The 15,578-nt window shown below is 37.1% G+C and overlaps 2 protein-coding genes across 4 annotated transcripts in view; one reads left to right on the top strand and one right to left on the bottom strand.

Annotated features, from left to right (window-relative positions):
* The window catches only part of LOC106058455 (uncharacterized), a 69,007-nt gene extending 66,376 nt beyond the window's left edge, over positions 1-2,631 (bottom strand). Inside the window, exon 1 of the mRNA XM_056014377.1 lies at positions 2,433-2,631. The gene's annotated coding sequence lies outside the window, so the exon portion shown is untranslated. The remainder of the gene's footprint in view (positions 1-2,432) is intronic.
* A 375-nt stretch (positions 2,632-3,006) lies between these two features.
* Positions 3,007-15,578, top strand: part of LOC106058453 (transcription initiation factor TFIID subunit 5-like) — a 63,938-nt gene continuing 51,366 nt past the window's right edge. Inside the window, exons 1-2 of one of the 3 annotated variants that reach the window (XM_056014373.1) lie at positions 3,007-3,099; positions 11,058-11,194. In XM_056014373.1, coding sequence (XP_055870348.1) covers positions 11,081-11,194 — 114 coding nt within the window. In that variant the 5' untranslated portion in view covers positions 3,007-3,099; positions 11,058-11,080. Of the gene's footprint in view, positions 3,103-11,057; positions 11,195-15,578 lie in introns of those variants that run through there. The other 2 variants (XM_056014374.1, XM_056014375.1) reach the window with 2 other exon arrangements.

Here is a 15,578-nt window from a genome sequence, read left to right as displayed (position 1 = left end):
AAAAAAATGTAGGACATATAACGTTATCACTAGAAGCATCTGCGCCATGGGCGTAACTGGGGGGATGGGTCGAGGTTCAAAACTCCCCCAAAATGAAATTGGGGATGTGGAATTTTGTAGGTGATAATTTTTATGTTAAACCATCACTTGCACCAGCGCAGCCAAGGAGGGTTTTGAGTTTAAAATCCCCTCCAGGGGATTTTGTCGTTACCCCCCCCCTCTTTAACATAAAACCAAATTCTGTAAGCTTAGACTAGGCCCCCCCCCCCCAGGTAAGTTTAAAACCTCCCAAACAAATGTTTTTGACGTCGAAAGTTCCCTGTAAAATAAACTATAGTCATCAAATTCCATGAGCGTAGCAAAAGATGGGTTTTGAAGTAAAAATCCCTTTCCAACATAAGGAAAAGCGCGCGCCAAGCTACAAATACTAAATTTAATGTGTAGCCAAAAGGTGTTCCCTCCAATAAAAAATAAATTTAAATAACTACTGTAAAACTATAGTTATCAATTTTTATCTGTCGCTGGGCTTCATTAATAGAGTGCAGTAGATAGCAGATTTGTTTTTGTTTTTTTGTTAATTACATTTTTAGCGGCTCCGATAGGGGAAAAGACGCAATTAGTTTTGTGTGGAATGTCTGTCCGCCCATCCATCCGTCCCGTTTAGATTTCGTAAACTAGAAAAGATATTGAAAATCCGACATCATGACATTTTTTAGACCTTTCAAAGTTCTGATGCAACGGCTACTTTTTTTCTTTTCTGATAGTGAAAAATTTAATTTTTAAAATCAACTATGCAAGCAGTTTTTCCAAAAAAATACACCATTTTTACAACTATTCACTATTAATAGTAACAAACACACGAGGCTATTAAGTAAGGGAGATACTATTATATTTACCATATTTTTAACACATTAATGCAAACGGTTTTAGATTTTTTTGTCAATTTTTTTATTATTTTTTTTTTTACAAAAGTATTGCTAAGTTATGTGAGTTCTCTCATACTAAATACTACATTTACAAAAAAAATTTACTTTTTTTTTCAAATAAAACAAATCTAATATGCATATAAGAGAACATAATTTAAAACAACAGTTAATAAGTAGTTTTTCATATTATCACTTGAACTGCAGGGTAGCATAATGCCCACAAGACACTCAACTAAGGATTTTTAAAATTATTTTTTTTTGCGAATTTTTTTTTATGAGGTTTTGAATAAGAGATTGACGCTTTACAAAACAATTAGATCAATAAGATAATCATTAAATGAAATCAGGCCAGGTTCACATCTAACTTCAACTTCACTTTTACCTATCCCTTGGTCTGCTGGACCGTTGGGGCGCCACACAAGATCTGTCAACATTTTTCTCTATTCTTCTTTGTCATTTGCCTTTGATAGAATTTCATTCTGATATTCTTTCTGAAAATATCGAAACCTGCCTTTTTATCTACATGGGAGGACCACTTCGGTGGCCGATTTTGAGTTTATGTTTCCACACAAACTGTCTTTGTAACCTTGTTTTTATTAGAATAGTAGCAGTATACATACCTCAGAACATGGGCGTAGCCGGGGGGGGGGATCGGAATTTAGTGACTGATTTTTTGCTTTGATTCTGTTTATTTTAGGTGAGATTTTAATACTAAACCATCACTTGCCCCAGCACAGCCAAGGGTTTTTAAGTTTAAAACCCCCTACCAGGGGGGGTTGACTTTAAAACCCCCTACCAGGGGGTTTTGAGTTTAAACCCCTACCAGGGTTTTTTGAAGTTAAATCCCCCTCTTCTATAAAACAAAAAAAAAATGCAAACGACAATCCCTGAATTCCATGAGCACAGTTAAAGAAGAATTTGATTTTCAACCCCCCTCCTAATCAAACAAAGCATTAGGGTTTATTAAAAGAAATTTCTATAAATCAAATAAGAACATAAAACTAAAATGTTATTTAACCTTGGTTAGGCCAATAATAGAATATGCATCCTCCGTTTGGGACCCCTCAACTCAAGAAAACATTAAGAAACTGGAACAGACACAAAATAGAGCAGTGAGATTTATAAAAAACGAATATTCACATTTGACTAGAGTAACACCTTTAGTAAAATCACTAAATTTAGAAAGCCTTCAGGACAGAAGGCTCAAAAGTAAAGTAGCAATCATACATAAAACACTGAACCATAATCTTCAAATACAAAAACAAAATTTAATAAAATACTCTGAAAGACACAAAAATAAAGGCACATTCCTCGTCCCATATGCTAGGACAAATTTGTACAAATACTCCTTCTTCCCTAGTGCTATTAGAGCATGGAATGGGTTGCCTGAGCGTAGGACGTAATCATCTTCGTTTTTGAAGTAACGTACATGTCTGTATCATATAAGAAGTAGAAGTCTAGTTGCTAGCAAATCATTGTTACATCATTGTAAAATCAACAACATACCTTTTTAGAACTACCAGTAACAAACAAAACATGCTGATCTCTTCATGCTTCTTGATAAATTCCTTGAATATTGTGAAATATTTGAATGATTTTCCTTCCATGTTGTAATTAATGATATACGAAATAAAGTAAAAATGGTCAGAAGATAATTGATTAGATAAATGCCATGGGCCTGTTTACACTAGCTTTTTATATAGCAACACTTCCGGTCAACAGACTGGGGATTGGCAGGTATACAATATACATAGTTAACCTCGTTCCATATGCTAGGACAAATTTGTACTAATACTCCTTCTTCCCTAGTGCTATTAGGGCATGGAATGGTTTGCCTGAGCTAGCCAGGAAAACCAGTGACTTAGCAGAATTTAAGTCATTGGTTAATATGCATGACTAAATGCATGACGCGTAGGAGGTAATCATCTTCTTTTTTGAAGTAACGTCTGTATTATATAAGATAAGAAGATAATAGACCGGAAGTCAACTGACGACTGGGAGAAGGATTGAATCGGCACCTTTGACGGAGGTCACGGTTGAAGCCTATGCTTATACGCAGTTGACAGGGAATAGGCTTGAAATTCCCAGCTGGTTGGGAATAGGCACTTCGTTTATCATAATCATAATAATTCCTAACTTCTTTTATGAAAACTTTCGCCCATACTAGACTCCAGTTGTAGTTCATAAACATTAATTCTAGATCTATACAGTATACGACTAATACGTCTATAGACACTATAGTCTATACTATACAGATGATGATACTTATAAACTATCATCTATAGATCTAGATAGTAGATTAGATAGATCTAATCTAGACAATCTAGTGGTTATAATAGTTATATCCGTATCAGTGATATTATTATAACGGTAAAACTTTACATCGCAGGACCCTAGTTTTTCAGGTCAATTATTTGGCAGCTGTCTATCCGCACGTATGATGACGTACTGACGTGACCTCACCTGCTCGCGCGCAGAGCGCGCCCGGTCACTGCCCTCTCTCTCTCTCTCTCCTCTATGTAATATAGATTTAGATTTTTTTGTACAATTTATTCTTGGAATAACTATTAATGTTTAGATGGTATTTTATGTTTTTGGGGAATTTTTATTAATATATTATTAATTAATTACAGACCTACGTATCTTTGCTAAAAAAATAATATTATAAATCTAATCGTGATAAATCTAATCGTGTGTTAACTGTTTTGTTTCTTTTAAATACGTATTGAAATACATTTTTTTCTGCTCTTGTTTTTTTTTTTTTTTTAGAGTATGTAATCTTATTTTTCTACTTTAAAATTAATTATAATTATTAAATATGCAAGCAAAAAATGTGTATTTTGTATATTTTTATGTTTGCGGAAATATAGGCACAGGGTTGACGTACTGCCGTAAATCCATAACTGGATTTTTATATTACGAGTACGCTACAAATGGACATTTTGTTAACCATGACGAAGTTGCCGACCGTAATATGTCTCTTTCTGTCTTGAAAGACAAAGGATGTAAATAATGTACTCACATGAAAAACTAGTTTGTGTTTCTTTTTGAGTCCACGAACAATCGGATCCTACTAAGTAAGCCGATTCCGAAGCGGCAAAGTTAGCCACTGTTCGTATGTCTGAATGCTCCTGTTTTAGGGCTATCTAACAGGGCTGCTTTTTTGTGCATCCCCTTTTTTATGGCAACTTCATTTCTTTCGCTATCGGCGAGGTTCGTACCAGCACGCTCAGTTTGTTCTGTTGTCCATCCTGCGCGATGTTCTCAAACTATTTGTTTATACCTGTAGTCGTCAAGATAGGAACGGCCCAGGAATATATGGTGCCGCAATTTGGAAGCAGATGTCAAGCAGATGGGCAAGACGTGGGGACAGTTGGAGAGAGTCTAACTTGACTCGCTGATTCTTAAGATGAAGGTTTATGTTTCTCATCTTTGCTGCCACTTGCAGTTTTCTCAGTCTCGTAAATGGTCCTGACGTTCCTTGTACTGATGATGGTGAAGGTCGGATAATCCTGGCGCCGAACAGCTGGAGATCCATCTTCTTCCAGGTCCGCTGTTTGGTTTTTCAAGTTCTTTATTGTTTAGGTCAAGTGACCCTAGCATCATATAAGTAGATAAAATTTTTACGGAATAGGCTACTTCCAAATATTTGAGATTTCTCTACTCCTTGACTAAGCTAAGCCGAAATAAACTAAGATACACGTCCAAAAATCTCTATAAAATGTTTACAAAGCTGTGCGTTTTCTAGTTTGTGAACCTAGTATAAAATGCAAAGGTTTATAGACGCCAACTAAATTAGGTAACTTTTGGTGTGCTTGGAGTGAATGGAAAAATTCAAATCCTGGGCGGGTGTCTTGTGGGGGGGGGGGCCTGAGCCGTAAGGGTAAACTACAGGGTGCGTCAAAAAAATGGTTCAAAGTTCCTCTTGTCCTGTAGCCCAGATGGCCCGCTCTGAGTCAATCGGCTGGTCGAGCTGAGCTACCAGCATAGGTCATCGACCTAAAGGGTCAATCAGGGAGCTGCTGTATCCAGTTTCAAAGCTCCTGATTTGAAACACGATCCTCCAAGAATGACACATTATGGTATAATGCTGTCTAAGCGGGCTCAGAGGGCACTGGTAGGATGAGAAGCGCATGGACCACGGATAAAAACAGCCTCATTCCATTCAGTGAAGAAGAGGATTAACTTAGATATTGTCTTAACAACAAATGACAGTGAAGAGGAAGAGAAGGATAATATTTACAACAGACTGACTATCATCATACTCGACAGACTTAAAAAGAGAAAGATAGGGACGGCCCAGGAATATATGGCGCCGCAATTTGGAAGCAGATGTCAAGCAGATGGGCAAGACGTGGGGACAGTTGGAGAGACATGCCCAGAACCGAGACGCCTTGAAGAAGCTGGCTGGTGGCCTATGTCCCATAAGGGACCACAGGCAGAGATGAGATGATGATGGCCAACCATGTACATCTAATAATAGGCTTGCAATTCTTTGCACTATAAAAGGTATATTAGAAAGTTCTTCAACTTCGTACGAGTCAAAACGTTGATTTGGAATAAATAAATAAAAAAATACGAGCAAGAGCATTATGAATCAACTGAATTTGCCGGGTATATTGGTGGTGAAACGCAGATATCTCAGGCCCTGCTCAGTCACGGTGAAAGACAGGGCATTTGAATACTTTTGTCCAAGCATATGGAATAAGAAAAGTGCCTTTATCGGCTTCAACAATCTGTAGATGAGAGGCTCAGAGAAGAACAAGCAGGCTTCCAAAGAGGCAGAACATGTGCAGAGCATATCTTCGTTCTACGAAATATCATAGAACAAAGTATTGAGAACCAATAATGGCTAACGATCAGTTTCGTAGACTTTAAGAAAGCGTTTGATAGTGTCCACCGAGAATCAGTATGGAAAATAGCACCGGTATAGCCCTGGTGGGTTCATTCTGAACACCCGAATGGCTCGACCCTTGTTGGACTCGATGGCGGGTGGGGAGCACAAGTGATGAACAGCCACAATTGTCTATGGACAACAGAAAAAAAAACCTACTTGCCCCAGATTTATGTCTGGGCAAGAAAGGAAGAATGGAAGAAAGAAAGAAGGAGGGCACAAGAAACTCTACCAAGCCATCATTTCTGGTGGCCAGGTGTACAGAAGAGGGGAAAAGCCTAACAAAGATGAGACCTTTTCTCATCTACAATGCATTTAAGGCAGTAGCTGGAGAGCCCAAGAGTGTATCAAAGTTGCACGAGTCATCTGAACTTCTCGTAGAAGCTGATAGCAAGATACATTCTAATGGGCTTCTACGATGCAGAAAAATCTGTGATCTCCATGTGGAAGTCATGCCACACAAGAGTATGAACATTCGATGTCTATGCACCTGAGATGAACCCCAATTGGTAACAAGACTGGAAGGATTAGTCCTCCCGTAGAGCCTTGGCGAGAAACTCTTCTGTTAGGCGTAGTACCTTCAAGCTCCCATACAGGTTAAGTGACTGCAGACAAACTATCCCGCAGCTCTCGGAGCTGCATACACTCTTGCAAGAGACGCGTCACTGTCTCCACCGACTCTCCACAGTGTCGGCAACGGGCATCAAAATTTGGCCGGAACCTGGCAAAGTAAGCACCAACAGGGCAGTGCCCCGTTTTACACTGCGCAATGATAGATTGTTTCGACCTTTTTAGCCTCCACCATGGATCGTCGCGGTCCGGGCGACGCAAATGTTGCCAGACTCCACGGGCTTTGTTGGAGCCATCCCAGGATTTCAACCACTTGCCATGTACCCACTCTCGGATTAATGTCGTAGCTTGGTTAAACGTGTCTATGCACAGTAGCCTATAAAACACTTAGGCTGAAAATATGTAGTGATCACGTTTGTGACAATAAAATCTCCGATCGCGCCCCCCCCCTCAGACGTAGGGCCTGGGGTGCTTGCCCCATTAGCTACACCCTATGGCCGCTATTGCTTCTTATCTCTCTTCTATTTTCTGCTTAGCTCTATTTTAAGAAAAACTTTCTTTTGGAAAATTTAGAATTTATACAAAATTATTCAGTATAAGAGTAAAAATTGAGATGAGTTCTGAACCCTAATATTCTTTATCTAGTCGCCTATTTGCAACCTTTACTCAATCTGATATTTTCTATTGTATTAATACATTTGGGACTATCACTCACAATTTATGCTTGAATCCTAAAAATGCAAAAAATTTAGAGTATAATCTAATTGGTCCATTTAATTTCTCCTCCCACATTTTTTTTTGTTTAGAGCTTGGAATTATAGTTCTGTAACAAAACAAAGTTACAAACAGGCCTGTTGAACAAAATGTATCACTTACAAATGAGATTATTACTTAGGTGTCTGTGAGGGTGGGTCGGGGTTGGTAGGTGGTGGGGGGGGGGCTCCATTCTGTCTAGCGCTATGTCATGTGCCAAACTGTCCAATGGGGAGAAATGGAGGAAAGGAACGACGTAGGTATTAAGAGGATTGACCTTAATTACTGGATGGCATAGATATGTTAAAAAAAAGTGGACAAGATTAGAGGGCGATAGCCACATAGCCGTAGGGAAAGAGCAAACATTCGCATGTATGTAAATAGAATGTATATACGGCGTACCGGCACCTTTTTCAATTTGGGAAAAAATATTACTTCTCTTGTATTTTAACGTTTATTATTAATTTATTAGTGAGTACCGGCACCTATTTCTTTAGAAAAAAAAAAGCACCGAATAGAAGTAAGTATGATGCTGATACCATCCCCTTACCAGGCTAATTGACCCCACTTTTTATTTGGGGGGGGGGGGGAGTCAATATGTCCGTGTTTTATGGCCGACCGTCTAGCGAGTTTGATAGCAGACGTGAGAAGAACTATTGCGCCGGAGAACAGAGATCCTATACGTTGGTTACGGTAAGACACAACGCCGACGGGGCAGTAAAGCACGCGCGTAGCAAATAAATAGGAAATGGTGAAAATGTTTCAAATAACTATACAAATGGGATTTTTATATAGTTTATTTAAATAAACACACTTTTTATTTAATTATTCTAATAATTAGCTAGATAAATAAACAAAATCTACGTATCTCTCTTTCTATGCATCCATTTACCTATCCTCTCTCTGTCTAACTTATCTCTCTCTATCTATCCCTCTCTATCTATCTATCCTTTCTCTATCTATCTATCCTTTCTCTATCTATCCCTCCCTCTCTCTCTCTCTACCTATCTATCCTCTCTCTGTCTAACTTATCTCTATCTATCCCTCTCTCTCTCTATCTATCCCTCTCTCTCTCTATCTATCCCTCTCTCTCTCTCTATCTATCCCTCTCTCTCTCTCTATCCCTCTCTCTCTCTATCTATCCCTCTCTCTACCTATCTATTCTCTCTCTGTCTAACTTATCTCTATCTATCCCTCTCTCTCTATCTATCCCTCTCTCTCTCTATCTATCCCTCTCTCTCTCTATCTATCCCTCTCTCTACCTATCTATCCTCTCTGTCTAACTTATCTCTACCTATCTATCCTCTCTCTGTCTAACTTATCTCTATCTATCTATCCCTCTCTCTCTCTCTCTACCTATCTATCCTCTCTCTACCTATCTATCCTCTCTCTGTCTAACTTATCTCTATCTATCCCTCTCTCTCTCTATCTATCCCTCTCTCTCTCTCTCTATCCCTCTCTCTCTCTATCTATCCCTCTCTCTACCTATCTATTCTCTCTCTGTCTAACTTATCTCTATCTATCCCTCTCTCTCTATCTATCCCTCTCTCTCTCTATCTATCCCTCTCTCTACCTATCTATCCTCTCTCTGTCTAACTTATCTCTATCTATCTATCTATCCCTCTCTCTATCCATCTATCTATCTATCCTTTATCTCTCTACCTCATCTCTGTCTATATATCTAAAATGTTTCTTTTTAAAAGCTATACAGTTGAAGATACATGAATCTTTTTAAGTAATAAATGTAGGTTTACATACTCAATACATACAATACATCATGAGCCCGCAGGCCATATAAGACAGATGGACATGTTGCGTAACTCCCTCGCCACATGCTAGACTGTCAACATCCACCCATTCCTTCCTATCACCCCCCCCTGCTGTTTTGTCATGTAACCCTCACTTAAATGGTCAAATCACACACATTTGGATAACCCACGACAGATTTGCATGATTGGTTTGTTTGTCTTAAGTCACGTGTCCACGTTTTAGTTAGGGCAGTTTATTATCAAGCTATCCAACAGTGAACATCGCATCGTCGCTTTCAATTTTTTATTCCTGATTGATTCGGATACAAAACCCAGTGTGAGTTTCAATCTTTTCAATTCTTTAGTTGTCTCATATAGTTTCATGTCATGACATAATAGATTCTGTTAGCTTATCTGCTTCTCACTTTCCCAACTGATTATTTTTTTCATAGTTTCCTATTCACTTAATGCTTACTTTATTACATTGGAAGTTACAACTTACGTCACTTGACTTTGTTTCTATAAATATTTCTTTGATCATAAATTGGTACCTAGCTGTAATTCACTTAAACATCAGTGTAGAAAATGGGGAGACATATGTTATCATTATCTATTAATACAGTTGATATCAATTCACTTCACTGGTTTTATGTAAAAGCCTTAGAGTTGCTTCTAGTCTCACTCTAGTGTAGCTGAAATAAGTATTTAATTTAATTATGACATTTGCGAAGTCTATGTGGACATAAAAGTAGTCGCTATAGTTTCAATAGATCATTCTTCATACAGACAACTAATGATGTAGCTCGAAACTATGTCTATCCCAAATGAATACCGAGCGCTCATTTATTATCGGTTCCCGAAGACAAAAGTGGACATCATGGTCATGGTAATCTATGTATCTTTCTTTACACAAAAGCCTCTATACAATTAATATTTGAGCGTTGTATGTTTTACGGTGGATTTCACAACTTGAAATAATTAAAAAAAAAAAAACATTTGTAGAGATCTGGCAGAAATGCGTGGATTTTAGATAAATATCTGTACTTATAAGGAAACCCATTCAGTTTAATTTAATTTGAAAATAAAATAAAGAATATGTTGCACATATACGAAACCCAATATGATTGGTTTACTTCATAGACTATGGTTTACTTTAATTTTAAAGTAAAATTACATTAAATCAATAAATTAAAAAATAATAATTTAGGTCTGTAAAACATTACAAATGAAAAAAAAAATAGTGTCAGCAAAAATATATAAATATAGGCCTATAACCCGTACATATATAGGATAACGGTACCATACATTAGTGACACAAACAAACAAAAAAAAAACAAATTAAAAAAATAAAGATTAATTCATTCTCATTATTTATTTTTTATAGCCTTTTAAATATTTTTTTTATTACATAATATAGATCCAGAGTTTTCATATCATTAGCGAATGACTAGATCTATCACGAACTATTAGGCCTACATGATACTACCGACACCGTCTAGCCGGTAGTGACCTTGTGACCTGATTACCGTAGCGATAGACAGCGCGGTGCTGCCACTTGCGTAACATTCTTCATAAGGGTCCTGCGATGTAAAGTTTTACCATTATAACTACCCTATTCCTATACTATAATCTAATCTAGAATCTAGATACTATCGTAATATATATCGTAACTAGATCTAGATCTACATCTAGATTCTAGATCTATGTCTAGATCTATTTACTTTAGACACTTTAGTATTTACTACTAGAGTAGATCTAGATGTAGACTCTAGACTAGATTGTTGCTAGATCTAGATTCTAGATGTACTCTATATCTAGAATCTTAATCTACTAATAGTAATACTATCTAGATCTACATCTAGATCTAGTAAATCTAGTATCAACTGATCTAGATCTAGATATCAATTCTAGAATCTAGTCCTAGAGGCTAGATCTACTATATAATTATTATAATATAGATTATAGATCTATATGTAGTATAATATTATTAATAAATATAATAATATTAAAATTAAATATATGTGATTATCATATGATTATGTCTAGATTTCTAGAATCTATTTTCTAGAATATTCTAGATCTATATTAATATTATTATATATATAATAATAATAATAGATTTAGTGACATTTAATGATTTATAACATTAATCATTTACTGATTTAGTCGGACTTGTGGCTGTGGAAAAAATGTCAACTAACTTATCTGATGGGCCAACAGAACAAGATGAACCTGCTGTTGCTAAATATGACAAGCAAACCCTGTTTGCAGTTTTGCAATTTTTACAAAAGCACAACTTAAAGGTTTAAACTTAAAGAATTTTTTAGATCTAGGAAATCTAGAGTTTTCTAGAATTTTTTAGATCTAGGAAATCTAGAGTTAAAATTTAGATCTAGATCTAGAATCTAGACTCAGTGTAGAATCTAATTTTGGATATTGAAACCCTAGACCCTCTAACTCTAGGCTAAAGTTAAAGCCCTAGTCTAGGCAAAAATTGGCTAAATCAAGTAGATCTAGATCTAGATCTAATAAATTATAAAATTATAAATCTAGATCTTGATCTTTTCTAAATTTAAATTTTAACTACTTCCAGCCAGTTGAACCACTTCAAGAATCAAGATAAACTTTAAAAAAAAAAAATAGACCTGAATCAAGAATCTAGATCTAGTTCTAAAATTCTAGATTAGAATCTTATCTTATCTCTAGAGTGACTAGAGCCTAGTATTCAGACTAGTATTCAGACTATTTGATTTTAGATCTAGACTATATAAATCTAGATCTAGACTTTAGTCAGATTTCTAATAGTCTAGATTCTAGAAACACTCTTAATCTACTAACACTAACAGTTAGACTAGGGAATGCTAGATAAATATCTATATAATATTATATTATATTAAAGGTGGTGCAGTAGCCCAATGGTTAAGTGCTTGGCGCTTCCAAACCTGAGGTCCTGGATTCGAATCTTGGTGACGACAGGGATTTTGAATTTCTCGATTTTTAGGGCGCCTCTGAGTCCACCCAACTCTAATGGGTGCCTGACTTTGGTAGGGGAAAGTAAAGGCGGTTGGTTGTTGTGCTGGCCAAATGACACCCTGCTCATTAATCGTTGGCCAATGAAACAAATAACCTTAACATCATCTGCCCTATAGATCACAAGGTCAGTAAGGGGAGCTTTACTTTACTATTGACCAATACTGGGTTGGGTCGTACCATAAGTATGGTGCTCCACACCTTAGTCCTGGGCCTGCTCACTGCTGAAAGCAGTGCTAACCACTGGGAATTTCTTTAATACTGTAACTGCCATGATTCTATGTAAGGGCGACCACTCCAGACACAGGTCTCTGGTGACGGCCCTCTGCACAGAATGTGTAGTTTTATTATACCTGTTACAGAGGTCAAGTGTTTCTTAACAATCCAGCATTTTTTTCTTTGCTTGTTAGATCTAAATGCGGTGATAATTATATACTTATAGCAGTAATAACGAGGATTTACTTGACACTCCCAAATTATTAAGAATATTATCAAATCAAGACATTTTATTTGATATTAACATGTTAAAGTAATTGAACTGAAATACTTATTTACAGTGTCCGTATGCTGTCTTAGCATGTTGACATTCTGGCTTAAATATGGTCAATGCCTATCAATAAATTCAGTGTCAAGGACCTAACAAATAAAATAAAGAATAAGGGTGTGTTTACCTCTCCGTTTAAAAATTGCCCTGGTCCACAAGAGGCATTAATGGAACGAGGTCCACTATACATCTTAATAGAAATGTAGGTACCATGTGTACTTTTTACTAATTGGCCAACTATCCTGCAGTGATATTTGACTGGAGCTAAATATGGCCCAATAGCGAAGAATAGCTGGATATTCGTCTGGATTCAGAGCTACCCTAGTCATAATTTTCTTTCTTTAGTTTAATAGGTTATGTTGCTGAACTATAAAATATATATATGTTAGTCACAATTTGACCATGATTTCCCATTTAGAAGTTAGAAAGAAAATTATGATGATATACACTTATACATGAGAGGATCAATAGTTGCTTCTCACCTCAAGGAGGCCATAAAAATATAGTAAATCTAATTCTATCATGGATGCTATTAAAAACTGTATATATACATTTACCAATTTTATTATTTTTCTTGTATTAATTGAAAAGCTTGAGAAATATCCTTCAAGATTCCAAGTTCACTAGTCCAGATTAAGACCAAGACTGCATTTATATATTTTGTTTAGTTCTGAGATTTGGTCTAAATTAAACCTCAGTGAATCAATAAAAAATAGAGACATAACTAAAATAAAACCCATTTTTTTGAAGTGTAAAAATGTCAAATATTCAGCTGGCTATTTACTTTGATCTACTTATTTTGAAAATAACATGCTTTGAATAGGCCCTATTTACTATTTAGTACCAGGTGACAAGAGTTTTGCTCGTTTGAATAATTTGTTGAGGAAATATATTTACTTTTTTTGGATTGGGTAAAGATTCCCAATTAGAAAAGTTGCTTTCGTGTTCTCTTAGTTCTTAATGTCAATGTACATGGTGATTAGAAAAGAAAGTCTCTTAAGTCCCCATACAGAACATGCTGGTATGGACAGTATAGAGGGACTGACAGTTATGCTGGAGAAATCACTATCCTGTATGGTGTTACGAGTGTTTGCAAAAGGCAGTCTTTTTTTGTGAGCGGAAAGGTGGTAGATGTAACTGAGATGTCCCACAGAAACGCTTTTAAGACCAGCTTAGGCACCAACTTGCTTTAACTGAAATAGAAGAGGGTATCTGACTCCAGGCATGGTTTAATCCACGAAAGTGGATTGAAGCAGGAGACCTTTTTTTTAACCACCAGTTTAGAGCCCGCATATTTTAATGGCTTGACCCTTCACTAGGGGGTGAACTTACTCCAACACCAAGACCACTAAGTCGACAATGCCCTTGAAAAAATCCATGCAGTCTAGCTCTGTCGACCTTGTATACCATCAAATAACAGCAGCGATCCTGGGCATGACTTAAAGGTTTATTCCTCGGACTTACCCTTGTAAAACATTCAAGAACTTTTGGACAGCTAAAATCAACAAACTTGTTACGGCTTGGAAAAGGGCGTACCAAAAGAACCCAAACAACCCAACACTCAGGCAGAAATATAGCAGACTCAGCCTACTAGTCAAAACGTCTGTCAACAGTGAAAAACGAGAAAGTTGGACCAACACCTGTGCAAGGTTAGACCTAAGGGAAAGCTCTAAGGCTTGAAGTCTTCTGAGAAATCTCGAAAATGCTGGCCACATGAAAACAGCAACCCCATTATCTTTACCCAGTGGGGTAACCATTTCATCAAAGAAGAAAATTGCCATCTTATTGAACAAATATTTGGATAAAATCAACAAGGCTGCCAAGAAGTTCCCAATGTCCAAAGCCATTGATAAGGCTCGCAAAGCTGATGAAAAAAAAAGACAGAAAGGAACCACAGACCGAAAGTGATAGGCGATAATGCAGCCATAAGGAAATGCCAGCTCAAAAAGGCTCCCGGGCCGGATGGTTCCACCCCCCAAAATGCTCAAGCATGTAGGGGGGAAAGGAAGGGCCTTTCTCTTGGCATTTGTAATTGAACCTGGGCAGATGGGCCTGGAAACGTGCCACCATTATTCCTATACCAAAAAAGGGAAAAGATAGCTTCCACACATCTTGTGTGGGAAAGATGGCTGAAAAAAAAAAGGTATATGAGCGTCTGGTTTGCCCATCTTATAGCTCTGGAACAGGCTGGTTTCAGGGCTGGAATGTCCGCTATAGACCAAGTCAACATCTTTGTGGAGAGCATGGCAGATGGATTCTAAAGGACCGAAAGCACATACGCAGTCTTCTGTGACTTAAAACAGGCATATGATAAAGTATGGTGGCCTGGTTTGCTTCATAAGATAAGAGCAAGAGCCTACAAGAAGAACCAGGATGTAAGGAGAAGTCTCAGGGGAAATGACCCTCGAGCACAGCCTCCCGTAGGGCTCCGTCCTGTCATGCGTCCTTTTCACGGCCTTTATAAATGAACTACCAGCTCAGCTAAAATGCCAAAAGCTGCTATATGCTGATGATATTGTCCTTTGGAAATCCGGAAATAGCGCAACCACTATACAAAAAGTGTTGCAAGAATATCTCCATACACTCTGCTCATACACACAAAAATGGAGGCTAGAAATAAACACATTCTTTGTTCATGCTCGGGACTGGCATTCTCTGGGCAACCTTTCCAGCTCTCCCTTAATGGAGTGGCTCTCAGCATGGTAAAGCTACCTAAGTACCTTGGTGTTAGTAGATTAATTTATTATAGAACTATGGAAGAAATAAAGTTTTCAGAGGTATGTTTGGTTATTGTGTTTAGTGAGTTTTATTAATTGTTTACACTTTAATTGCGGAGAGCTGTGTAGGTGTCTTATACTTTGTTGACTAAGCTAATAGAGCCTACAATAAGATGGTGCACAAATGTTTAATTAGGACTATTGATTCATAAAAAGTTGTTCATGTTTGCAAAGAAATATTTTAATGTACTCCTTTAAGCCTAGTGACGTAAGTGGTGTTTTTTCCCTTTGACGTCATGGAAAATTTTCATTTATGAAACATTCCAGCCATAATTAATTTTTCGATAATGAAATATTTTCAAACTGATATAACGTCAACCTCGAGTTTTCCCCTTG

The sequence above is a fragment of the Biomphalaria glabrata genome, chromosome 16, assembly GCF_947242115.1.
Source record: "Biomphalaria glabrata chromosome 16, xgBioGlab47.1, whole genome shotgun sequence".
Taxonomy (NCBI): Eukaryota; Metazoa; Mollusca; class Gastropoda; family Planorbidae; genus Biomphalaria; species Biomphalaria glabrata.
Note: the sequence above shows the minus strand (reverse complement) of the source record. Positions and strands in the feature narration are given on the sequence as shown.